Genomic DNA, 27,280 nt, shown 5'->3' with positions numbered 1-27,280 from the left:
AGGGTTCCACCAGCAGAAATCCAAATGCAGGACTGATTCCTTTGACACTCTCCTTTGCTACTCAGAAAAGCAGCTTATCTGCTTACATGCTCTTGAAAGATCAGATCTTGTACGCTGTACATGGTATATAGACAGGGAAAGAAAGTTGTATTTCTGGCATCCACGTCCACCTAGAAGGAAGGAATACAACTAAGGTTCAGGGAAAAAGATGAATTAATGAATCTACTGATGTATGACAGAAGTAATTGATAAAATGAAGAAAAGGGTGTGGAATTTGATGTAGATTCGTAGGCAAGATTGCTGCAACAGATTTAAAATATTTAACACACTGGTAATCATCCTTCTGTGATGATGACCAGGCCATGTTTAAAGAGGTCTCCAGACTGAGGTATGGAAAGTCCAGTCTCTGCTAATGCTTCATCTTCTTGAAGCACTTTGACTTGGGGAATTGAAACTGTCTCCTTTCTGCTGGCATGTTTAATTTCTAACCAGATTGTGTCACAAAAACTCCTTTTTAAGAAGCTTTTATTCCTCTTGACCAGTCATGGGACGTTAGGGCTGTCTGCACTAGATAAATGGTATCTTACATATCGAAGTGAGTGATGATCCCTATTTCCTTTTCCAACACTACTCCAAAAGTATTGCTTTCCTTGGTGTTTCTAAGCAGAATTGCCTTTAATTTACGATGCTAGAATGTAACATTGACTACTTTATTTTTGCAGTTTAAGGGCAGCTATTCTTTTATGCGCCTCTTGCAAAGGACAAATAAGAGAGCCAATTACTATCATTAATCTTTTTGCTAATTCTCAAAGGCTAGGAGCTCATAGGCATAATTTTCTACGGTTATCAGTAGCTGTCATTAAGAGTCTGAACAATGTATAGAGCTAAGGCAAATTGAAGATGTGAGTGTCATCCAGCCAGGGGTGGGTATCCTTCAGCTACATTTAGAAATAAAAGAGATCTCTTAGTTAAGTCTTCATGTGGTCTACATAAAGCAGGAGAATATTAATAGTAAAGTACTCTCCTTATGACAACATCAGATACCTGCCAAATTTAATAATATGAGCACAGTTGACAGCAGAGCTGGATTGCCTCTTAAAAATTCCCTGGGAGATGAAATGTGTCTCATCAAAGAAGACAGGTTCAGAGAACAGAACAATTAGTGCTTCTGTTCAGGAAATATCTAATTAACCTTATGCTCAGTAGAAAGAATACACTTTCCATTGAGCTTGGATAAGCTTTCAACACATGCCTGAGTGCTTTACTCTGCCCCCAAGTGCTGTGGACTGATTCTTCAGAAAATTGCTGCCAGATGTAGAGTTTAGGAATACAGTGAACTGTCACCATTGCCATTTGGAGTACTGTGGGCTTCTTATAATAGAGCAGTGAGCATTCTGTCTTGATCTGAAAAAACTCGTCTCCAAGTAAACGTCAAGCACTGTTATCTCCAAGTGCAAATAAGCTGTAAGTTCAGCTCTGTGCTTGCTGCGCCAAGAAAACATTGAACTCTTTCCCAAAACCAGCATATTTATAATCTAGGAATATGACAACAGCTTCTTGCTGGGGTTCAGCACCCAATTCATTCTGAAAGTGCCTTAGTTTGGTTATTTCAATGGTAATTACAAGAATTCATTTTGCTTCCTTTTGGGTCACAACAATTCAGTAATTCTTTTTTCCTCCAATGCTGTTGTCTTTTGAACAATGTTGCAAATGAGGAAGTTGTTAGTTTTGGTTGGGAACTGAATGTTCAGGTTTTATCTATCCTACTTGTAATTGATATTCATTTTAAAGGAAAGTATCTTCCTCAGTGACTTCTGAAGCCACTGTCTTCAGTCTGGATTACTGGCAAAAGCTAGCAAAGCTCAGGTGTTTTCCATGGGTTAATGGCCAAATCTGAGCCACTAATGAGCGTAGCTTACATGTTAGGATTTCTAGCTGTGAAGAGTCTCTAAGCTCCAGAGACAAACTTTAAGTAGATGGTCACTGGATCTATGGCAAATTACTTGAGCAGAGCCTGTTCCAGCATGTGCAGCAAATGTCAGATAACTCCCAGCCAGCAGCAGTCCTTAGCTTTGCTTTCCATCTTATGGAACACAGGGTCTTTGTGATCAGAGTAGGCTGATACCTCCTTGTATGTGTGAATAGCATGTCCTGGGACACACCCATGGCAGAAATCTTGTAGCTTCTGCATAAAGCATGAGCTCAGTTCATATGTTTGTCTCTGTGCAAATACATGCACAGTGAAGTGATGCAAAACCTGTGTTCCTTTTGAGAGACAGTGGTAGTGGAGAAAAAAATGCCTCTGCAAACACTTTATTTTCTGATGCAAACGAGAGAATTTTGTCAGGAAAAATTCTGGGAAGGTGTTGGACATATTTCTGCCTTTACTTAGAGCTCTGTTGGCACCTGTCAGGTGGGTCTGGAGATATGTCTGATCTCTGACAGTGTCAGCCTTGCTGAGAGGAGCCTGCACTGCAGCTGGTGACCCTGGGGCTCCAGATTTCCTTCCTGAGAGCAGGGGGTCCCTGAGGGCTCTCAGCTGTGTTTTAGGAGCCCTGACTCTCTTGCCTGGCCCAGGTGGTTGCTGAGTGGGCTCAGGAGATTCAAAGCAGCTGTAGTGCATCCGGCTGGCTGCAGCTTTCAGGGCTGCCAAAGACACTGCCTGCCAGCCTGAAGCCCTGAGAGAATCCCAGGTAGTATTTGCTTCAGAGAGGGCTGTTGCAACAAACACACCTTGTGGGTTTTGCCCTGAGCAGCAGGAGGGTGGTCATTCAGCTGCCCTGCAACCTGTAAGACTCCCCAGAAAGACCCCAAGACCTGTGGCAGCCAAAAGCGCAGTTTTCCTCTGTAAAAACCCCCACTGCTCTATTTTACCTTTTTCTCAGTGTATTTTTTAAATCTTCCTGCAGCAAAAATTAATTGATGACCTAACTGCTCTCATCTGCCCTGGACTAAAACATTAAAGCTTAACCATGGCTAATATTAAATATTATTTAGAGCTGCTCATAGTAAAGCTATCAAATATAGTGAGATACACATAGACAGAAACAAGTTGGTGGTAAATTCTCAACTGCCAGAGGATATATAAGATCATTTAACATGTTCAAATTCTCCAGTGGAGTAAAGGCTGGAGAGGATTACTGCTGCCTGTCGAATTGCCAGTGTGATTTGTTTCAGCAGCTTGGTATTTCTCAACAATTTGCAACTCTGAACAGAATTGTCACTTCCTAATTATTTTGGCAGAGCTAAAAGGGTCAGGCAAAGAGGACAATCTCTCTCAACTGTCAGGCAGAAGATGGTGTTTGTAGATATTACAGCTCTTCACTCCCAGCTCTGATGTGCAGGATTAGATTCCTGGGGAGGAGCACACAAACTGCTTGATGTATTCTTCCAGTAGAGTAAATTAATTCAATTGTTGTTAATTTTAAATACAAACACACACTGTTTAGTTGTACTTGACAAAGGATGACTGTTCTTTTCCCGTGTCATACCAGCAAGGATTGTTTCTTCTCACACACACCTTGAGGGAGTTGGACAATATACCTGCACATCTCTGCACTAATTTAATAAATATAAGTTAAATCTCCTCTTTCTGTAAAAAGGAAAATTATGTGAAAAAGATTTGGTGAATTCAGAATCAAGTGCCCATGTTAAGCTTTTGTTATCTCTTCTTTGACTTAAATCTCCTTTTCAGTTAAAAAGGTAGGATTTTCTTAGTTTGCATTGTTAACTTCCATTAAGAATGTAAACTCTACCTGAATTCTAGTTTTTGGTGTTGTGTGGGGGTGCTATTTGTTTGCTTTTCTTAGATCCTTCCATTTTTTTACTAGAAATGTTTCAACAACAGCTGCATTAAGAAACAAGCCCAAACTTACAACAAAACTCTTGTGTGATTCAGGGAAACTGCAGTGAGATGGATTTTCCCCCTCCTCTATTTTAAGTTTACCTTGTGGTTTAAGATGTTGAATAGAAAATATTCTGATAACCCAGGATTGCTTCTGTGTCTGTCCATCTTCCTGAAGGATAGACTGAATGTATTGAATTTTTTTAGGTAGTGAAGCTAAGTGAATAAATATTCTCCTCATAAGAATAAAGAACAGTTGATCTCATCTTTTTTTCAAGAAGGGAATAGAACTATTTACTTGCAGCTAAAATGTGCAATCCCTAATTCTATATTAAAAAAGATAATTATTTTTTCTGAGGAAGCTGCTTGGCTTTGAAATTAGCATTGTCTAAAAGCATTGACTTCTCAAAATTACTGAACTGTCCACTCAGCTCATGGTTTTAGGAGCCAGGAAATAACAATGGAAGGATGATGCTAGAAATAATCCAAGATAGTAGCACTAGAATTGACTGAGGAACAATACTAAGCTTTTATTTCTTAGAAATAGTAAGAGCAGTCTAATGCATTGTTCACAGAACCATTTAACATTAAGGGCTGGACCCTTAACCTTCACTCTAGAAATTTCATAGGATTAACATTTTGCAACAACCTACTTGGGTTTCCTGTACTTATAGTTTAGGTCAGGTAACCAGGACAGTAATTCAGGGTGATTTTACTCTGGGATTTATTAAAAAATTCTTACCTGTATATTTGTTGCCCATAAGGGTATAGTGCTGATTCCATTATAAAATTAAATAAAAACTGGTTTTATTTGTAATTCAAGTTATTTCAATAACATGAATAACACTTAATGAAGTTCAGTTTTGAGGTTTTTGTGGGCTTCAATTAAACAACATTATTTAAATCTACTTTTTCGCTACCTAAGGGATTTGGGAAAACTCATTGGAAAACAGATACAGATTCCTAGTTCTGTATTAATTGAGCTCCTATGTTATTGAAAATGTGAAGGAGGCCAACTGAGGACGCAGTCTTTCTCAGATTTCCATCTCTTTTAAGGCTTTCTTGCAAGGGAGCTTTTTTGGCATGTTACTCTCAGCTGCATTTTACAAAGTGACTGTTTTGTGCTGAAGGATCTGCCTTTTCCTCCAGAATGTAGTGATCTAAATTTTTGGAAGTATTATTCCCTGTGCTGGTTATTATGACACAGTGGGACAGTTCCTAACCCAAGAATAGCAATAAATCAGTTTCTGAATTCTAAGGTTCTGTGGATGCTGTGTGCAGTGCTCAAAGGCAGCAGTATCTTCAATGGGGGTACACATGGACTTAAACCAAGTTTTGCTCACAGCCTGGAGAATAGCACAGGCTTTGGTGCCACGTGATAAAATGTTTTCTGTATAGTTTTCAGATCTTAGATGCTTACATGTTCCTCATTCCTTTGATACCTGTGGTCTCAAAATGTACCCTCCTCAGGAATTCCTAGGAGGTGGGAAAATTCAGTGATGCCACTTGTGAGAGGTGAGAAGCCCAAAGTTAGAAGAGATGGTGATTTGTCCAGGGTAATGCAGCTTCTCTGCGATAGGAAGCAACTGAAGCAGTGTCTCAGCTTTTGACACATCTACCTCTTTAGTCACTTGTTGCTTACTTCATTTTCTCTAGAAAAGAGAAGAAGAGGAAAGACAGAAAGGTGAGGAGCTGATCAGGCAGCAGGAAGAAATCCGGGCAAAGGAGCTGTACCTGAGCCTCAAGCAAGCTCAGCAGCACAGTCAGCACAGCGACGACGACCAGGAGTGGGAAGAACAGTGTGAGTAAAACCACCTTCACAGCACTCATGTATTTCTAAAAGCAGGTAAAAAGACACTTGCAGAATGGAGATGCTGTGGCCAAAAAATCTCTTCTACCTAGAGCAATACAAAGTGTTGTATTATTTTGGTGGAAATTGCCAGCTTAAAATTACAAACAGGAGTTTTGGATTTCCTCCTGAATCTGTGTCAATGCCTTATAGAAAAGTTTGTGTACAATGACTGAGATCATTAAATTCTGTCTAATGTACTTAATTAACAGTTTTGGCTTAGTAATAATAACTCAGGGCATAGTTATTTTGACAGCTTGTCCTCAGCCATCTTTGAAGAGATAGAATGTGCCTTCATCAGTATTTTAATTGCTTCCATATGGTAGTGGGGTGAAGCTATGGCATCAATGCTGAAACTCACTTCATTCCAAAAGATTACAGTAAATCATACTTATATTGTTGCTCTAAAAAAACACCTGATGATGGTCTCATGCTATGGAAGTACTGTTCCTTTTTAGATAGCCTGAAATTCTTTATGAATATCATAATTGTGATTAATTTCAATTTTCTTGGTGATTTTAAAAAGTGTATAAGGAACAGAAAACACTATATTATTATATAGATCTATACATTAATACTGTAGATAAGTAATGGCTCACATTATGAATACATTTCAAAATATACAATTAGTTTATTTTATGGCTTTAGTCATCACTTCATTAATTCCTGAGGACTAATTACTGTAGTGCTATTACCTGGAATTGATCTGATAATGAATCATTGTGTACAAGATGAATTAAATCTATGTGATACACTGGTGCCATTTTCCAAGCTCATAACAGAGTATGTTAATTTTGATCAACACAACCTCTGCATATTACACTGTCAATAAAGATAATGTAATTATTTTCTGGAGAATTATCTAAATCCAGGTGTACATGTTTATATGTAAAGGAAAACTAACTTTCTGTATTTTGGCTATGTGAGAGTAAAGTGAGTTGAGAAAATCTACAGAAAATCAGCATCAGCTGACAACCCACCATAGAGGATGGTATTATGTACTTTAGGATTTCTTTGATACTATATAAGGAAAGAAAAAACATTTCAATCATAATGTTAAAAGAAAAAAAGTAATCCAGGTTACCTTTGCATTGAAATAAAACAAAATACTACAAACACTACTAAAACCAGACATCTTTTTCTTACTATTGCATTAATGAGGTAACTGATGTTTTAAATTGTTGCCTCTGTTTTCTTGAGGAATGCTGTTTGCGCAGGGATAGACATCAAAAATGCTGTAGAATAATTATGGGAGAAGGGAGGGAGATAAAGGAATAAGCTATGGAAAGTCTTGACCAGGAGTTCTGTAATGGCAATTTTGGTCTGTTAAAACACTTGTGACTGCATTACATGCTGATGGGGATAGTCTACCACCAGTACTTTTTGTTGTGGAAGCTCTGGGGTATTCTGTAAGCTCTGGAGGAATTCAATCACCTTGTCTGTGTGCCTTCAGGCCTGTCCCCTCAGCCAGAGGTGGCTGAGAGCAGCTCAGGTGGCTCAGAGCTGCTGAGCCTGGTCACCAGCAGCTGCTTTGCCTCAGCACCTTCTCTCCTGCTGCTGGGTTTGCAGCCTGCTATAAATTCTGTGCTGCCAGAGTTATGCTGTTAGCAGTAATTGATTTAGCATTAAACTAACTGCAGACTAATGACTGGAGTGTTCCATATCCTTGTTTATCCTCTTATGCTTATCTCAGTGTCTCAATTTATCCCTGTTGGTTTGAGGGGTCAGAACCATGTTCCATTAGCAAATGGGTGCAACAGCTGAAGATAGGAAGATGCAGTGTTCAGTGCCTTATCTGAGACCAGTTGCTGGCTGGTTTAGACTGTGCTATCAAACTTTGTACTGAGTTTCCTCATGTGTATTAACATCTTCCATTTCCTTAACTTTACTGCAGAAGCCAAAATGTGTAGCAGATAGCAACAAATATTTGGAAGTGGGAGCATCTAAAATTGCTATGAAATTAGTTAGTACCTCAGGCTCACCCGATTTTTCATTTTTTTATTTCAGTTCCAGACATATTTTTCTTTTTATGATAATCCTTCCATTTTGTCTGCAATATTCCTGTGAGGCACTGAGAGGAAATTTAGTGAAGTTAGGCAAAGTTGTCCACGAGTCAGCTTTTCTAAGCAATAAATAAATGCATGAATGCATAAGAGAATTACAAGTAGATGTAATATTTATATTTTTGCCACTACAAACCTGCAGTGGAGATCATATTGTCTATTAGGAACAAGATCAGGCTCCTTTGGGTCTCACCTCCTTGAAGTGAGCCCTGCCCTGTTCCACAGAGCTGGGACTCAGTAGAACAGTAGCGCTAGAGCAGGTATTGGAGAAAGGAATGTAGCAATGATATTGATGACACTAATGATTTGTTTAGTAGATAGAATTCCGAATGTGATGGGGATTCATCTCTCCTCATCACATGATCCCTCAGCTGTTTATTGCCAAGGCAATAACCAAAGTGATGCTAATATTAGTTTCAGTTGTTCAGTTTGCTTCTGCTATTTGCCAGAGAACAATAATGGCCCATAGAATTACTGTGTAAACTGAAATACATGATTTTAGGGCTTTTAGTATACTAAATAACAAGTGTAGAATAATTTGGAAAACCTGTGCTAAAAGGGAAAAGTTATGTTGTAAGAGCCATTACACACTTTGATTTCATATAAAAGATATATATTGGGGTATTTTAGAGGGTAATTGTAAGTTACTAAGTTGAGCAGGGATATTGGTTGGCAGGATGAATTGTGGAAGACTTATTCAGAGAGTCTACTGTTCAAAACTCTTATTTTTGAAATTGAAAAACAAACCTAAACTTGGGTAGCAGAGGGTACATATTCTCATTAGTTTTGGACATTTCTGTGTGCTGTCCATTTTTAGGTTTCTAGTTTATTTAAGTATGACCTCTCTTTGAGAAAGCAAAAAAAGTGTCTGTGAAACATGATAGGAAAATCTGTAGCACAAATATTCATCTGATTGAATATAGCAAAAGGCATTCTGTTAATACACTTACAAAGCCCTACACACTGCATCAGGTAGGGAAGTGCACAGATACCATCTGACCAGCTTTATTCATCTCCAGAAAAAAATTATTCCAGTAAAAATGAAGACAGAGATGAGTGAGTTGATCTATTGTTTCGCCTTTGCCTGAGCACCTACTTTTGGTCTCTCTTGGAAGAAGGGATACCAGGCTGACTCATTATAGCTTCTTTTATAATGTTGTATTTTTATGTTCTTCTACGAATGTGTCTATGAATTTAATTTTGCCTAACTTTTAAAGGAATTCATTGGGTATTTATGTTCCCCAAAAATTCAAGTGAGCTTACTGGCAGGAGCGTTGATAAAATGCTGAATTTTAAAGTGAGTGGTCCCCAGTTCAGCTATGCATTAACTAAGCAAGTGCTCAGCCTTACATATATGTGCCCTCTGAACTCCAATAGGTCTCACAGTGCACAGTGAATAGGAATGAGATTATTCATGTGCTTTCAGATAAGATGGCTGAACTGAGGCCATATTGCAGAGTATTTGTGGGAAGTTATATTTTCCACTTAGGAAAGGGAAAAAAACACTGAGTGATTTGTATGTGCACTCAGAAAATCTGAAGACTGAATTTTATCTATTAGCTAGTCATTTTTGAATAGCTCATAAACAAGCTTCCAAGAATTTTTAACGAGGGGAAAGTTTAAACAACAAAAAAAAATTACGATGGATATTCATAGCATATGTTTGGGCTTTTTCCAGCTTTCACATATCTGACTGTAAATCAAAAATAGATTGATTTAGAAAATAAATTATAGAAAATGGAGAGGTCCTAGTCTTTCACAAATTATTTTATCAAGTTCAGCAGCAGTGTGGTATGAATTAATCCTCATCTATATCAAAATATCTGGTATTAGAACTTTGCCAGGACTGCTAATAGGGATTTCCCAATCCTAAGAAAATATAGAAGACAAAAGGCACCTTAGGTTAGCATAGAGAAAGAAGAGATTTTCATAAACTGCTCATGGAAAACAAGGTGATCCCAAGCCAGCCCCTCTAGGACCCAAAGAGCACCTGCATATCCGCTTTTTGAGCAAATAATCAAAGTCACTGGCATCAATAACCATGTTTGGTGACTAGAAATAATATTGGGGATAAAGCCATCACATTCAGGAATCTACAGAAAAGTTTTTCACTACACACCAGACAAAATGATATATACCACATGTACTATGCTCCCATACTGACACTTGCTACAAATTTATCTATCTTGAGAAAGTAATTTAGAGTCTGAAGATAAATCTGGGTGTATTTTTGTAGAAGATTTTTCTTACAATAGAATTTCATTACTATTCATATTTTTCTTTATGGCTTAGAACCATCTCACTAGGAGGGAGGGTTCCAAGCCATAAAGAAAAATATGCTGCTCAGAGAGGTGTGTGCCATTGTGATTGCAGCCTCAGCACAGCAGGCCAAAAATGGGTGACCAAGCCCTCCTGGAAAACTGGCAAATACATCCAAGACTGGTCCATGCTGCCATCACTGGCTGGTTGTCATTACTAGAAATGAACAGTTCAAAGCCAGCTCAGAGATGTCTCTGTGACATGTAGTGTGAACATCCTCTTACCAACAAAGAGCAAACCACAAAGCTCCAGGCAGCCTGCCCTCAATGTGAATATTGTGATGGTGGCCAACAGTGGAGGGTTTCTAGATGTCTTGCAAAGTTGCATCACACTCATCTTCCTTGCAGTCTCTCCTTGTGCTGCAAGCACACAATTCATTTTTAAAGTGACCATTATGTGTGGCTTTATAAAGGATAAATTACAGAAATACTGGAGCCTTTGAAGCACTATATGTAAATTATGTTATCTACCCTTAAAAATAATGATCTCTAAGATAAATAGTGAAGTCGGCTGCTTGTGTTTCCTGTGCTGTGCATTTGTTTGTTACTGTGTTTAGCTAAAGCTGCAGGGTATGTAGTTAAGTAAAACTGAAATCCTGCCAGTTGTATACATGTGAAGCATCTATGATTCGTTCATTATGCTACCTTGATGAGCTTTTAGTCCTGCATATCTTCCTGCTTATGATAATATTATATAATTCTCAGCTTAAAGGTCTTTTCCCTTTCCTTCATTTGCCCACAAGGTTTTATTTCATTTCATTTGGCTTTGAGTACTTTTATTTCTTGATTCCATTAAACCTTGTTAGAATTTGGGAGTTAAATCCAGTTATACTTCTGCTTGCTTTAAATTTGGAGTGTAAACCAGAGAGATGCAAGCAGACTAATGAAATGCAGCTGTCTGGTATTATATCATGCATTCCTAGTCACAGGTACAGTCACAGGGGAGTTGGAAATGGAGTGCTCACTTTATGAACTGGATATGATCTAAGCCAGGATAGTCATGGTAGGATTGATAATTGCTACTGGAGGCCATAGCTAGCTTCTTTAATATTTGCTTCACTGCATGTTTAAAGGTTTGTTTCGCACTGGAATAATTTGCCTGCCTGCAGTTATTTGTCCAAAAACATCATCCAAGCAGGGCTTGAGGCACCAGAAAAGAGCCGATAGATGACAAACATTTGCAGTAGAATTCTTGGTGCATTTAAGTTATACCATGTCAAAGACAGGATTGTTGGAACATTAAAATGAAGAAGTTTAGTGAAAGATGCCTGAGCCACAGTGGCCAGAACAGCAGTCTCGTTGCAGGTTACAGAAATGGGTAACTCCCTGGCAGTGCCCTGGTTACGTGTGTATTAAATCTTCCAGAACAAGTTCTGGTTCTCCATATACAATTTCAGAGACTGAAGTGTGAGACAGCCCCATCAATAGCATCAACATACGCTTTCCAATGGCTGTTAATTTATCCATTGTTACTGAAACTCTTTTTAGACTGTGAATTTCAAGTTGGAAATGTCTGTGACTATAAGTACCATGACAAAGATAGCATAGGCCTTTCAGAAACAAACAGTACAGACAAAGTGCAACCTACATGTCAGTTTTTATAATGGTAAATTTTGGGAGTTGACTCTTCAATTCTAGTTATGTTCATAGTGGCCAAGAACACTGTTAGATACAGACTTAATTTAAAGCAGTAATTAACATCCTTTCTTGAAACATAGAACTTGGTGCACTTCCAGGGGAAAAGATATCCCCAAGCAGAATTTCTCTTATTACAGCCAAAAGAAGTGTCAGATTTAATCACAATATGTAGAAGCTCACTAATTGCCAGCAGTGGTCAGATCATTGATAATTTGAGGCTCCTTCTAGAGGTGGGCCTGTGTTTGAAGCATCAGGGAAGCCATCCAGTTATCTGCCTTCTGTAATGTGGTGCAATTTATACACTCTTAAAACCAGCTCATGTAGGAATAAGGGCACTAAGCTGCTGTGAGCAGAGGGCTCCATGGCTGTTTGTGATTCTCAATTTCTCCTCCCATTCACCCTGCCCAGTGCGCCGCTCCAAGGCTGCCGACGAGGAGAGGAGCCACAAAGCGCGCAGGGCGCGGGATGAGTACCGACGGCAGTCCCTGCGCGCCATCCAGAAGGGAAGGGTGGCTGGCCTGAGCCATTTGTTCCAGGGGACAAACCTGAGCAGTGATCAGGACATCAAACTGAACAACAACAGTGCGACTCCTTTGTCTCCTGCGGCGTCCAGGTTGGTTTGTGCTGGAGCGGTTTTGAAACAGTTTTCTCTTGGATTGCTCCCTCTCTAATCCCTACCATTTCAACAAGCTGTTCTTCAGGTTTGGAGAGTCCTCAGTCTTGCTATTTCCTGATGATCAGAAAAAAAGAATGTTTTAAGGAAAAGAAAAAGAGACTTGATGCAAACTAAATGTCATTTATCTTCAGGCTGATTTCTTAGAATTCACACAGAGATGACTCCTTGAGAAGACAGTATGAGATCAGTATGTGAGGCTGAAGTCAAATGGACAAATGTCTTAAGCCTCAAGCCTAAAATTGCCTGCTTTTTAACAGCTTTTTTTCTTTCTTTTGGGTTTTTTTTTTGTTTTTGTGGGGGTTTTTTTGTTTTTTTTTTTTTTTTACAGACAGCAGTCCTAAGTTTCAGAGGCTTTGTTTTTTGTGGCATTTTTTCAGGCAAAACCAAGTATCTAAGAATTCAAACTGGAGGATGATTCCTACTAACTAAAATACATAAAAAGTAGTAGAAAGAGTAAGGCAGGCTGTCAAACAGAGAATGCAAAGAAAACATAAAAGTTTAAACTAAACATTCCTTCTATTGTGCTTAGTGCTTCCTGTTTGGAGACACAGTGTATTGTAGCTGATAATGATTTACATCTTTTTGCCAGTAAAAAGGAATATACTCAAGGAAAAAGAGTTGCTTGTCAATATTTACATTGGAATAAAATTGAGGTGCAAAAAGGAAAGCTGACTGAAATGTCCATTGTGGTAAATTGTTTTTTCAGTTTAAGTTCTGTAAGAAAATGTTTAAGGTGCCATTGCAAATATAAAAAACACACTATTGTGGTTTCCATAAAAACACAAAGTAAATTAAACAAATTTTAAAAAGTTGTTCAGTGAGTTGTACTAGCAGAAGTTACTCTGACCATTTTGCAGCTGTATGCTTTGTCAGTATGTAAAAAGAGGCCATTATCTGTGCTGTCCCTTGTTTTCCCACCCCGCTGTGCTCTGTCTTTGCGTGCAGTGACATCTGGGAGCGCCCCGCTCGGCCCTTCTCCCGCGACGTCATCATCCGCTGGTTCAAGGAGGAGCAGATCCCTCGGCGGGCTGGCTTTGAGAGGAGCACCAACAGGATTGCTCAGTGGTTCCATGGTAAATCCCTGATCTCTCCTTTGGTGTATAACAGGGCTGTGAGCATCTGCTTAGGAAATTAATCTCGCCAGCTTCCATCCCAAAAAAGCAAAGCCTACTGACATGGTGAAATTGAGTGCCTGTTAAAACAAGATTTTTGCATCTTTCCTACTATTAGCATACAATCTTCTTGTTTATTTTTACTAATTAAGTAGACTAATGTGGGATTCATATCACCAAAGTTTTATTCAGGAATATTTGGGCCAAAATATACTTGCTGCAAAATACCAAGTCAAGCGAGAGTACTGAAACAAAGATAGGGTTAGAAGAACTCCAAAATTAACTGGAAAATAAAACAATTATGTGGTAGGTAGATTAATGATGTTCAATTTTTTGATTTACCTGATTAGCAAGAATGACTTGAACTCATATCTTTTAAATCACTGTTTTACTTTATAAACTGGAGGAGTATTTTTTTCTTTCTTGCTTTCTTTTCAGAACAAAAGTTATTATTTTTTTTCCTCAAAAATAATTGAGATTATATAATTTTAGGCAGTTTTCCTGAAATAGGACTTGTGCAGATCCAAAATTTGCTGTCTTATCTGCTGGAGTTGCTAGCATCTCTGAGACTTTTGCTTTGTATAGTATATGCAATATAACTGAATCTTTGATATCAAATTCACAGGTAAGATGTCTTATTTTCATAGGTATTAGCAATGATCCTTATATTCAGTATTCTTAGACATTAAAAAAAAAGTTCTGGTTTAATAGCTGACATAATTGAGGGACCAACAAGACTTTAAAGTTAAAGATTTTAAAGTTTTTTTTTTTTATTACTGCTTTTGATGAGTCTATTGCTTTGTTCAAAGCACTAAGCTGACCCTCATCTCATTCATGATTCTCTAAGGCTAAGATGAGGATGTGTGGGCGTTTTGAAGTGAGTCAGGCAGGGAAGATTTCTGAATAAGTTTAGTGTTTCATGTATTTCAGATTTCTGTTTATGATACACAAATCATTATGTGTTAAAAGACATCAACAAGCTGCTATTTTCATTGGCTTAATTGGTCAAAGACATTGAAGTCAGTCATGTACAGCTTGTAAATTCTAAATACTTTCATTTCTTAGGAACAGTGATGCAGACAGTGTTATGTGTTTCCTTAGGGAACACATTAGGTGTGGTTGCTTTCTGAGAGACAAACTGATTAAAATTTAATTTGTGGACATTTGCCGGACGTGCTTCCAACCAGGATGTTTCTGTATAAGTAGGTATCTAGGCTTGAGCCAATGCACGTGCAGTCCTTCTACTAATTTTGGTGGCTTTTGGATTAGTTTGTTAATCACTGAAAGAATTGAGACCTTCTTAATCATTCATTAATTTCCCAGACCATGCTTTTCATATCTCGAGAAACTGAATGCAATGACTTTTAAGAGTGAGCAAAGTACCTAATTTTTCCTTCTCTCACTCAAGGAGCCAGACAAACACAGTCAAGTTACACTCCCAGCCTAAAGCTCAGTTGTTTTCTTTGCAGGGACTCCTGTGAGTGCTGTTTTGGTACCTACTTGCTGCATGAGTTGTTTTGGCTTTTGCAGCTCTGGTCAGATTAATTGCAACAAGTGTAAATTGTGAAAAACTCAGCTGCCTTGTAGCTCTTTTGCAGTGGTGGAATCTAAAGAGGCTATTACAGGTGCAATAATTAGTGTTTGGTAGTGTTAGCTGGTGTTTGTGTTACTGTTTGTAATGGACAAAAAATCTGAGGAAAGCCAAACAATCACAATCCCAGACTGCGCTGAGTTGGAAGGGACCCACAAGGATCATCGAGTCTGAATCCTGGGCCTCTTGTTATTTTGTATTGTATTCAGGGAATCAGGATACATTATGAATTATTTTTTTCTATGAGCAAATATACAGCAGAATATATTTGACTTGTATAAGAAATTGGCAGTACAAATGAAAGCCATTCTGCAAAGCCCAGAATTACAGCTGACAACTCGAGCCACTGACTCACCTCAAGCATCTCTCACTGCAGGTATAATCAGGTCCTTCACATCCTTGAGCAACTTCTGTATTTTCTTATATCTCAGTTTTGGACCACAAAATGGGAGTTTAATATTCTGCCTCACGTTAAGGGTTTTTTGAATGCAATGCACTGAGAGCGCTATTGCAGCAGTACTGAAAAAGTAGATACCAGTTTATTACAGAATTACATGTTTTTGCCAGGGTCAGTAGAGCTTGGCTGCCTGCTTTGACTGTCAGGCTGTTCAGCTTTTTAGCTGAAGTTAAGCATTAGCTGATTCACTGTCTTCAAATTGTACTGTGGACATATAACTTATTCCAGTTATGCAAAGATGAAGCTTTCAGACAGATTTGTGTAGCTAAAGTAGCAAAGTACAAATCATAATGCAAGCATCTTTATCCTCATATATTTGGCTTATTTTCCACTTTAAGTCATCAAACCAATCTGGATTCTGTTTAAAAATACACATTGTCTGAGGCATTTTCCTGGTACATGGAACATGGTAACATATGGCTTGCTTAATGTACCTGAAGTTTTCCTTTTGTCTTCATTTGAAGAATCACTACAAAATGCTCATTTGAAGCAGGGTAGTAAAATCTGTAGTAACAAAAGCTCTTTCAAATCAGAACATTTCTTTCTTTATTCACAGGAACTTAAATAAATATCAGCTTCAACTTCATCCATCTCTATTTGTCTCGAAATTATCATCAGTTATCTAAATTTCAGCAGATGTTTTTTAGCTCATTTGAAATAGGCTTTACTGTTTTCTTCATTAAAAAAATTGATGTTAAGGATGCAAATTGTAACATATAGCTGAATTCTGGATGTAAATTTAATTATTTTTTGCTCTGTTTGAATAATAGATACCTCCCAAAACCCAGTTCATTTGCCCTTCCAATCTAGAATGATTTTCTTAAGTTTGCGAAGAAAAAAAATACATATCTATTTTCAAATGTTTTATATAAATGAAACTCAACTTTAAGTCTGTCCTAAATCATAAAATTATGATATGACCTTTACTTGTGAAGCAATGAACCATTTTTTAAGTAGCTTATGCCCACTTTGTGGCCACAGTGCTCAATGCTCAATTATCAAACAGTTAAAAAAGAGGAATCAGAGCCAGTGATTAAGGTGTCACCAGGACTATCTTGGGATTGAATGTAATCAGTGACTATTTATTTTGTATTGTCTAATAGTTGCCTTAGGTTTGAGTGAAAAGAAATATTATTTTATTTTGCTAACTATGAAAACTAAGAAATTGGTCTAAATTTAAGTAAAGGTAAGTTCTGTACAGTATGATAACCAGAAAGTTAGTAATTGTATTCTGATTTCCGACCTGCTAATTTATGACTATAAACATATTAATCAAACTTATATGGGCATCCTAATGTTGTATCAAGTTGTATGAAAGGTTTTAGTTAATTTGAAATAAGAGCATTCTTTGCCAAGATCCCAGTTGCTGATATGCTTTGAAAGCAGGGAAGTAAATTGGTGTTTAGGATGGGAGAACTGTCTCTCAAACAGGCTGGAAAGGGGGACAAATTCCTTGTTTTTCTAAGTTTAGGTTTGAACAGGATTTTTCTTTTCAAACTCCTGTGGGACCCATGCCAAGTAAAGGGAAAGTTATCAGTCTTCCCCTTGCACATGTTGAAGAGTTTTGCCGAATTATCACAGACATTAGCAAATTGTGCTTTTCAGTTTATTGTAGGCATAAGACACTTGGGATAGAATTCCATATGGCAGCAAAACTAAAGATCCTTCCTCCCCTAAGTATTTAACAAAATGTTGCTGGTAGCTGAAGTGTGTATTATTTCCATATTTGCTCTTTCATTTGTCTTTTAACCTTTCTCTTATGCTTGCAATCTGCTTCAGAACTTTTTTCTTCCCATTCCAATTAGTTTGTCAGCTGTTACTTTTGACAGTTTTGATATTTTTAACTTCCGATGTTAGACTGTTCACCCCCACATACTTTGTTCTGTTTGGTTATTTTCTGTTCAGAATATAGGGGTGCTGGTCTTTGCAGAGGGTGTTGATCTCAAAATATTTCCCCAGGTTTAGTTGAGAGCAATGTTTTATGATTGTTGCTGTTTACACACAATACAACAGGGATCTCTCAGGTGTGTAGTGAGCACAGTACAGAATTTATTCATTCCCTGTCTGTGGGTGGCTGTGGGCTTGCTTGCCAAGCATCTGCTGCAGCACTATCAGATCTCCAGTTGCCTTCAGGTTGAAAGGAAAGTTCAGAGGCTGATATCACAGATCTGGAAACATGAGGTAGTTGCCCTAAAGGCTGTACCTTTAAAATGTAATTGCAGGAGCATGGGTGCTATTGTGGAGAACCATTTCACCAGGGCAAGTCAGAGTGGTGGTGCAGTTAAGGGACTGGGGAGCTGTGGAGGAGTTGATCAGAGCAGATCAAAGGATGGATTGAAAGAATTCTCAGAGATGCAGGAGCTGAATAATCTCTGAGGTCAGAGGAGCCAGGAAAGAAAATTTTCAGTTTATCAGGAATGTGTTCCAAACGTTTCCAGATCAAGGTTTAACCCAGATGGCTAATGCTGTTTTCAGGAAGAAACTTGTTTCAAGAGGAAAATCTAGCACACCAAAAGAGTGATAATAGTTCTGCAAATCAGGTGTTCTCAATAAAGGAGATATTTCTGAAAGTCTAATTATCCTGAGTCCTTGAACAACAGCGAGGGCACTCAGAATATTCATATAGCTGAACCGTGGGAAATATAACATGTAGTCTGCGTTGTAATGTTTTTAAAAGACACAGAAATGGCAGTGGTTTGTCTGAAAAACATCTATCAGTGAATACAGTTTGCTGCTTTGAGCACAAAAGCATGCTTTTTCTTCTGCTCTTGAAGAGGAGCTTTTCAGTTTTTCAATAAATGCATTTTAGGAAGATGTAAAGCAAGTGTTGTAAATCTAGCAGAAGTACAGCCTTCTTGATATTAATGATCTATTTTTGTAATTCACTGCTTTATCATTATCTAGGTTTTACATCTATTTGAGAAAGTGTGCACGTAGTCTATTTGCTTAAGTAAATAGACCCTAGGGGTCTGGGATTTTTTTATCTTCTGGAATTGTAGCTGATGATAAAAAGATACAAAGTTTGTTAAAAATCTCCTGAATTCACTGAGAGCTTTTCACTGTCTTCCACAGGATTTAAAGGATGCAAAACAATAGTTATATGCAAGGCTTGGTATCTAAAACCTTCTGTGGCTGGGAAACATCTGGAACAGAATCAGAGAATTCCTGACTCAAATGAAAATTGTGACTATCAATGCACCTGTTGCATACATTTGTAGGACAGATCCAGTTCTCTAATTTATGCAAGTAATGAAGAAGGGGAAGTGAGATTAAAAAAGAGGGTTACAGAATATAAAAAAAATTATTTTGAAGCCTTGTCTGGGAAAGATAAAAAAAAGGGATACTTTCAAGATGATAGATTTAGAAGAGATTATGTCTTACTTCCTTTGTTAAAAAGAGAGTTCCCTGTTCTCTGCCAGTCAGTTCTGAGGATGGACACAGCTGTGATCAGCTGTTCAAATATCTGTAGGCTTTGTGGCTTGTGGCTGCTGCAGGGATACAGCCAGGTCAACACAGGCTGCCAGATATTGCCATCTGGTTGATTTTGTGTAAAATAAGCCTTGCCACACTCAATTAGTATCAATCAGCATCCCCAATCTGTGTGGTTTTCTCAGAAAAATTAGGTAGGGATGGAAGTCACCTTCGCTGGGAATCTTGGCAGGAAGAATAGACATAGAATAAGTTTGGACACCAAATTACACTCTCATCACATAAACCTGCATTAGAAAATGTGTTGAGAAGTAGTGAGGCCTGAGTGGGAAGGCAGGCTCAGCTGTCACCTCTGCTGTCCCCAACCTGTGGTTACACAGAAGGTTCCAAGGCTGTTTAGTCCTGTGCTTTCCCCCACTGCTGAATTGAGGCACAGAAGGATGATATTCCTGTCACAGTGGTGCTGCAGGATGAATGAGAGCCTTCTGGTGTATTATACAGAGGGGTTGCTAAGCCCTCTGTGAGGCTGGAAAATCTGTCTTGCATTTCAAGGACTGAGGATTGACAGGTTGGGTTTGTACCATTGTCTTTAAATAGTAACACTATTGTAATTTTACTTCAGAATTATTATAAAGCAGTAATTTTTATAACCTACACATAGAGGTTTTAATGCAGCACCAAACATGAGCCAGTTTGTCCTTGCAGTTTTATATATATAGTAGACATGTGTGGATATGAGCATGAGAGCTGTTATTAGAGTCATGACAATCTTTTACTTCCTGTGAGATGGAACATTCTTTTTCTGTATTTCCTGAACATATTCTTATCAAACATTTACTAGATATTCTGATAGTATTTTTCAAAGATCACACAATATTTGGAGTTAAGTGTTGAGGTCCTATGGTGGATTCTGGTACTGGATTATTTTTGTCCTAAGTCAGACCCATAATATAAAAAAAACTCAAATGCTTCCTCAGCTTCAATTCAGCTCTTGGCAACTATTTTAAGAAATGAGAGGTGTTTTTCTGTTTTCTGAGAAATAAGACGATCCTTCACACACTACTTCATTCCACTTAGGTCATAATGACTGTTTCAGTCTATCAGTTCTTTTGAAGGCTTTGGAATTGTTTTTCTTACACCATTAGAGTTCCAAAGTGTCTATGCAGACAGGTTATTAGCAAACAAAATAAATGTTTTAGACTCATGGCTCCTCTTGGAAGGGAGCAAAGTATCAAAGTGAGGTAATGTGAGCTGTAACAGGCTGCAAGGAGAAAGGAAGCACAAAAGAACAGCAGGGAAATTGTAGAATGAGGCAGTTGAATAATTAATGTAAATAGGCTAATTGCTAATGTGAAATGAGCTTTCTTATTCTTTTACAACACATTGTCCTTCTTGACTGCTTTTTAACTGGAAGCTATATTCTAAAGATTTGGCACGTTCTGAAGATAGAAGGCAGCAATTTTTCTTGGCAGGTAAGGCAGACATTTAGAATGAGAGATAATAAAAAACATGTGAGCACAAAGAGGAAACAGGTGTGGTGTACTAACAGTTTCACTGACACAAAGAGGTCAGGTACAGAGCCCAGACAGTAACAGGGTTTGTTAAAAATAATATTTTTTTAAAAAGAGGATTTTCAAGTTTATCAGGCAGTTCTTGACATAAGTGAAGAATATTGAGCAACTTTTTCAGAGAGTTTACTCCCAGGTGAATTTACTGAAAAAATATTGAAAATCAAATACCTTTACATTTTGAAGACCTCTTCCCCTTTCACTTAAAACCCTTTTTAAGATTTTCTTCTCCATCTGCTACTGTTAGAGCATGCCATTGTGAGCAATTATGATTTTGCTCAGTAAACCATCATGGTAGCTTACAGTGTTTGCCTGTATTTTTTCACTACAGTTCTGTCTCCATTTTGAGCTGGTCTGTGTGTGAGTACATTTCTCTGTTGCTGCAGCTCCTTCAGGCTTTATCACACTGCATAAAACAAAGAGAGGTGTGTCTGGACAGAAAGCTCTGCTGTTAGTGCTTAGATATGAAGAATAGTTTATAAAATCATGTCATATAAGAGCAAGAGTTATTTGGAAGAAATCATATGTGAAGACATAAAGTCACATTTTACACAGAATAAGGAGTGTTACACACAAGTAAAAAGCCCAAAGGTTGCTTATAGTAAGACTGGAAGGAATTCTTATTATTTGAGGGTGACCAAAGCAAATGCAGAAGGCCTTATTCATCTGTCCAGCAGCCTGCGTCTGAGCAGTGTACCCTTTTCCAGGTACTATAGTCTGGTCCTTACCTGCTGGACCATGATTTCTTCTTCTAGTGGCTTTGTGGATGTGTCTGTTGGAGTTTATCCATGCACAAGGCACTTTTAGATATCAGACACTACCAGCACAAGATATTCAGCTCATACTGTGCACCTTTAAGTGCTGTGTCTGTCTGTTTCCTGTTCACCCCCTCTAGCATACCACAGGTATCCTGTGCAGAGCCTTGTTAGTCCTGGATGAATTGCTCATATCCTGCTCATTGTTATCTATATCTGAGTGTCCATCAGCCATGCCTGCAGCTCTTGTTCCTTTGCCTGCATGCTTACAAGAATGTGCCTTCTCCTTCACAGGCTTCTGTATATTTTTTCATCAGCTTACGACAGACTGAGTTATATTTATTATTTTATCTATTTAAAGCCCAGCAAAGACTTGCAGACCTGAGGTCAGTAAATTTCCCTGATTTCCCAGAAGCTGGATGCCTTATTGGTCCTTCTTCTTGCTCTGCTAAGCATTGAACCTGCAGTCCTATTGATCCAGCCTCAAGGGAAAAGATTACAAGTTATTAGTTTGACAGCTCCTCTGAAGTAATGCTATTTTCCTGCTAAGCAAAGACAACTCTCTCAAACAGAGTACCAGCAGGTATTGTGTGTAGCCATGCAGGGGGGAAAGCGTGGGCCTGAGAGAGGATGTGTTGTTGGTTTAGCTTAATTCCAGTTCACCCAGTTAGAAGCAGATCAGGACACTTGAACTGCTTTCCCTGCAGGAGGTAAACAGTAGAAGATGGTAGAGAAAGGATGAGAAGAGATTTCTGTGACTGAGGCAACCAAACCTGTGTGTGTCACTGCACTGTGTGCTGCTGGCATGGAGGCAGAATGGGGTGGAGTGAGGGAGACAGAAATTTGCCTTTGCCTTGCAAATATTAAGGGAATGACAGCTTCTTCCCTTTTCAATTTCAGAAAGGTCAGTTCTTCCCTCTTTTCCTGGCCTTTCAGTGAATGGGATTGTCAAATCACAAACTCACGACTCTTTTGAAAAGCTCCAAAAGAGCAAGTTGGCACAGTGATTGGCATTGGCTCTGACTGCTTCAAACCCTAGCTCTCTATCCAAGATTAACATCCAGAATAAAATACACAAGAGTTCTTAATCCACAGTGGAGAGGACTGAGATCTAAATTATATGTAATTCTAAATTATATGTATATGGCCATTCTGCCAGTGCTGCTACCACTGCTTCTCACAATTAAACACAGCATGGATATTTCATGAGTGCACGTGGCTATTATATATTCATTCCAATATGCTTGATAAATGTAATCTTTTCAACTTGAGGTGTGCTATAAACATTTATAGATACTCAGTCCAAAGTACAAGAAAGTATTAGCTCATTAGTCATGGGACAGAACACCCTCTCCTATTTTCTCTCTTAACCATGCTACTGTTTACAGGGTGGTGACAGAAGTTTTGAGAACCTAAGTTCTCAAAACAAATAATTTGTTTGAGAACCTAAGTTCTCAAATAATTTGTTCCTCCTGAGTGGGAGGAACAAATTATTCTGCACAGTTGCTGTATGAGTGGTGTTTCTTTATCATGTTTGATTTATGAAAATTACTGTAAATGAAAGACACTTAATTCCAGACTTTGGATTCAAAAATTTAGTAAAAATTTGTGCCTGCTTCTGTTTATAACTTTTTTTGAGATGAAGTTGGTTCCTCCACTGAAGTAATTTCTGTTTCTGAGTAGTGGTTTCAAATCCCTCATTCAGATTCTCCTGCTGTGAGTTTGAGCCTAGCTGCTAGCTCACTCACCTTAGCTCTACTGCTGGTAGGAAATGAGGCAATTTAGTGCCTGGTTTTGGGTGGCTTAACTGAGAACTGTGTCAGACCCCAGGGGATGTCCAGAACTGGGTCAGTGGTAGAGCTGCACATGGGTCCTACACTGCCACTTGTTAGGTGTGAAGTTTTTACTATCCCAATGTTGTTCTCATTTGACTTTCAACAGTGCTTCAGTGTCTGGCTCACTTTATTGAGTGATTAAAGGTAACTTTTCCCCCTGAGGAACAGTACAAGAAATCAATGCTCGAGAATGCTGCAAGCAGCTAGAAAGCACTGTAATTAACAAAGCTAGCCTAAGGTTCCCAAATCTAGCCAAGTGTAGGAGAAGAAAAATTAGTTATCAATATTATGCCTACATTTACTTTTCTTTGAGCTAGATAAAGAAGTACAGTTTCTTAAGCAATTACAGAAAATGCTATGTAGAAATCTATCTGGACCTGCTGCTTTAATTTGAATATGGGAAATTACTCCAGATATACCATGATTTAAATTTGTACCCCTTTTAGCAATAAAGGTTCTAATAATTACTTGATTAAAAAAACATGTAGAATGATTTCTTATGAGATCAGTGATGTCATCTGGAAGCTTCTCACAGTTAAAAATAGATTTCAGATTGCTAATGTATGTAGAAAATAAATGCATTCTTAAACATTACACAAAGGGAATATATTTAAGGAAAAAACCATTTTCCTTCACCTGGGAGAAAAGCATGTAAAGCAAAGAACACAGTATATTTTCTGCCTAGTTATCTGTTGAAACATTCAGCTGTAAAATTTGAATTTTCCAGGGCCCCATGTCAACTGTGGCTTTTGTTTTTCTCCTCCTTTTGAGTGAGCTCTGCTGACACTTTGATTTACTAGTACACTTGTCATTTAAGTTTATGGAAAATGTGTCTTGACAGCTTCTTCAACACCCTTGAGATTATAGCATTCTAGGTGAGCTGTGAGATATATGTGCTTTTAAAGACCGTTGTGAGCATGTGTTTCTGGTTATATAATAAGGATTTCGTACTTTTTGGATCTATTAATTCAATTATAGAAAGGACAAGGGCTCATCCATAATTTTTGATTGTGGGCTATATTTTTTGTTTTAAACTGAGGGCTTCCTTATTAGATAAAAGCAAACTGAGAATGCATTCCACTACTTTTCTTCTAATTAATGACCAAGAAGGGTATCAGTAAAACCTCCTGGAAGGCTTCCTTGCCTTGTACTCACACACTGCTGTGGTGACTGCAGAGCCAGTTGCACCATGTGACTGCCTTTATTGCACCATGTGACTGCCTTTATCAGATGGTATCTGCTCAGGGTACTCATGAGAAGCTATAAACTGTGGGCCAAATCTGTGGCACTAGTCTGGGTTCCTCCTGAAATTCAGAGTTTCACCTGGGGTCACGCAGCAATCCTCAGCTGTGTCATGAGGCACATGGAAAGACAACACGTGGAGAAATGGGCCCAGGATCTAAAAACCAACTCTTGCTGCTTGAAGTCAAACTAGAGGTCTAAAGAATTCTGTTGGATGCAAGAAGCCAAACCTAACTTCCGTGTAGTCAGGTAAAAAGCATAGATACATCAATACAAATCAGTATCAATATGCAAAGGCCAGTGAAAAACATTAGCAACTGTAGTAAGTTAGCAGCTTGTCAGAGGCTGTAGTGTAATATTTTGTTTACTACCATGTAACTCAATTATCTTCTAGACATTGCAGTGTTTGTTCATTGGGCAAATGCTTTTACAGTGAGACTACTGAATTAAGTTTTATTCATAATGCATTCCCTGTGTACTGAGTAGCAAATCAATATTAGCATAAGGAAAGAATTTATGCTAACAATGTAGAAGGAAGGCTCCCAAAGAAGGCGGAACATTCATAATGCTCAAAAAACATGACCAGCCTAGGTATCACCTCTCTGTTAGCAATCATTAGAGTTACAAAACCTTTCCTAGCCACGTGTATTTTGTGTTACACTATTCAAGACATTTTTTCACAGCAATTTGACATGTGAATAAACCTTACTAAGCATGAGTATCTGTGGAGAGCTTTGGGTTTCAGTTTACACACAAGCAGATTTTGAATATCTAAGAATCATTACGCATGTCAACATTTTACTTTGCTCTTTCATTGAAGTCATTGTGAAGCTTGTTTGCTTTAGGGAGTACAGCAGATTAATTGCCTTTGTGGAAAATAATTGAAGAATTCATTCAGAGATGCATCATACAGAAAATTATTTCAATCCATCTGCCAGTCTAAAGCGAATGCAGTTGTCTTTGTCTTTACAAACACTAACATGATAACTTTTCTTCAGTGTTCTAAAATGTGCTTTCATTCAGTACATCTCATTTATTTCAAGATTTCTCCTAAACAGGACTAGGATATATTTTCTGTTTGCCTGAAGCTATAGTCTGTATTTTGGTTGTGTTGTTACATCCAAGTAAAACATGTGAAACCTCTGATAAAGACAGTGAGTTCAGTTTCTAAGTCCGAATCTGAAGTGTTGGGATTTATCTTAATTCAACAAAATCATGAAAAACTGGAATATGTATTGAAAAGATTCTTAAACATACTTTGTTTTTATAATAAAACATTCTATTACTTTTATCCATACATATTGAAAAGCTTTATAACAATGTGAAGAAGGAAAGAATGCCTGAGAATGACCTCTTTCTAAAATTATTTTCCTATTTTTCAAGAGATGAGCTTGAGAAAGTGTCAGTCTTGTTTTCTCTGAGTTTTAGACCCTAAGAATTGCAGGCTTTTTATAATTTGGCTCATGACTGAATGCACTGCTTTTCCCTCCAGTTTTTAGTTGTTTTTTTGTTTTTACCTTTTGTGTATTTTTGTGTGAGTGGGTTTTTATTTTGTTTTGGTGGGTTTTTTAATACTTAGTGGAGATGACATGATAAAGGCAGAAATACTCATAAAATGTAGTGTTACAGACACATCTGCTTTGCTTTTGTTTGCCTTTTTATAGTTTGTGTCATGTGGCTGCCATAATTTCAGACTATTCTTGTCCATTTTTCTGCTTTTCACTTGGCTTGATGAAATTTGCCAGTAGCTTCCTATTACCTAAGCAATTAATTCCTTTTCTGCATTTAGTAAATACAGTTACTCCCTCTCCTAGCCATTTACAGCTATGGCAATAGTGGCACAGGGAACTGCACTAGGACCTAATGTTGCTGTCTTGTTAATTTTGATAGAAAATCAGAGCATGTTACAATCCTAAGTAATTTATTGCTATTATTATTAGAAAGCTTTTTGGCAGCTGATTATCTCAGTCCAATCTGTGTGGACATGGGCCTGATTTTTTAATTCTTCTTTATTTTCTGTACTTAATTACATGATGGGAAAATGGGTATAATGGGTCAAAACCTGCCTCAGGATAAATGGCTGCACAGTATACAAGGCGAAGAAGTCTAATCAGGCCCAAGCTGTTTTGCCAGAGTTTATGCTGATTTATTATATAATTTATTCAGGATAATATCAGCCACAGTGTAGATATTATGAAATCCATGGGTGCTGAATTAAATCCCGTTTTTCTCTACAAGCGGTATACTCATGCAAATGGTGGGGTAATGTCCTGCTTTTGGCTGGGATGGAGTTCTTTTGTTCTTAGCCCACAGCAGCCTTTCTAAATGAATTCTCATTATTTACTGTGTCTTCTATATATCTGTAAAGGTGGCTGTGTTTTTAGAACAGGTTACACAAAGGAGCCAGTCTGCATTGCAAACTTAAATGTTTGTGTGCCTAAGCAACCAAGTATTCATAATTCAGAATCATCAAAAATAATTTAAGAGTATCAATACTCTTAATGAAAAAAATATATATTTGGTGTCAGTATATAGTATTTTTCTTATGTCAAAATTATTTGAAGACAAAAAGAAGCATCTTACTTATTAAGAAACATCAATATATTAAATGTGTAGTGCAGAAGTAGAACCTGGTGCTAAAATAAGTAAATGTATCCATTAGCATTTAATTTTTAAAACAATGATTATGGATTTGCATGTCCTGTAAAGTATTCCACACGTCAGTCAGCAATGCTTATTTCAGAGATAGTAAAATATGTAGCTGTTTTAAAAGACTGCACAGCTGAAGTTTTGTGCTTGGCTTGTCTTTCCTGAGATTAAACACCTATAGATTTGCAAGTACAAGTATTTCTTCTGACATTGTTTTTAAAAGAAAATCGTGGTGGTTAAATGTGCATATAGCC

At 37.9% G+C, this 27,280-nt stretch overlaps 1 protein-coding gene across 1 annotated transcript in view; it reads left to right on the top strand.

The window, feature by feature from the left end:
* SH2D4B (SH2 domain containing 4B) overlaps positions 1-27,280 on the top strand; it is a 66,417-nt gene that overhangs the window by 20,563 nt on the left and 18,574 nt on the right. Inside the window, exons 4-6 of the mRNA XM_074544711.1 lie at positions 5,501-5,645; positions 12,121-12,325; positions 13,334-13,461. Coding sequence (XP_074400812.1) covers positions 5,501-5,645; positions 12,121-12,325; positions 13,334-13,461 — 478 coding nt within the window. The remainder of the gene's footprint in view (positions 1-5,500; positions 5,646-12,120; positions 12,326-13,333; positions 13,462-27,280) is intronic.

Source organism: Zonotrichia albicollis, chromosome 7 (genome assembly GCF_047830755.1).
Source record: "Zonotrichia albicollis isolate bZonAlb1 chromosome 7, bZonAlb1.hap1, whole genome shotgun sequence".
NCBI classification, from domain to species: domain Eukaryota; kingdom Metazoa; phylum Chordata; class Aves; order Passeriformes; family Passerellidae; genus Zonotrichia; species Zonotrichia albicollis.
This window is presented reverse-complemented; position numbering and strand designations above follow the sequence as displayed.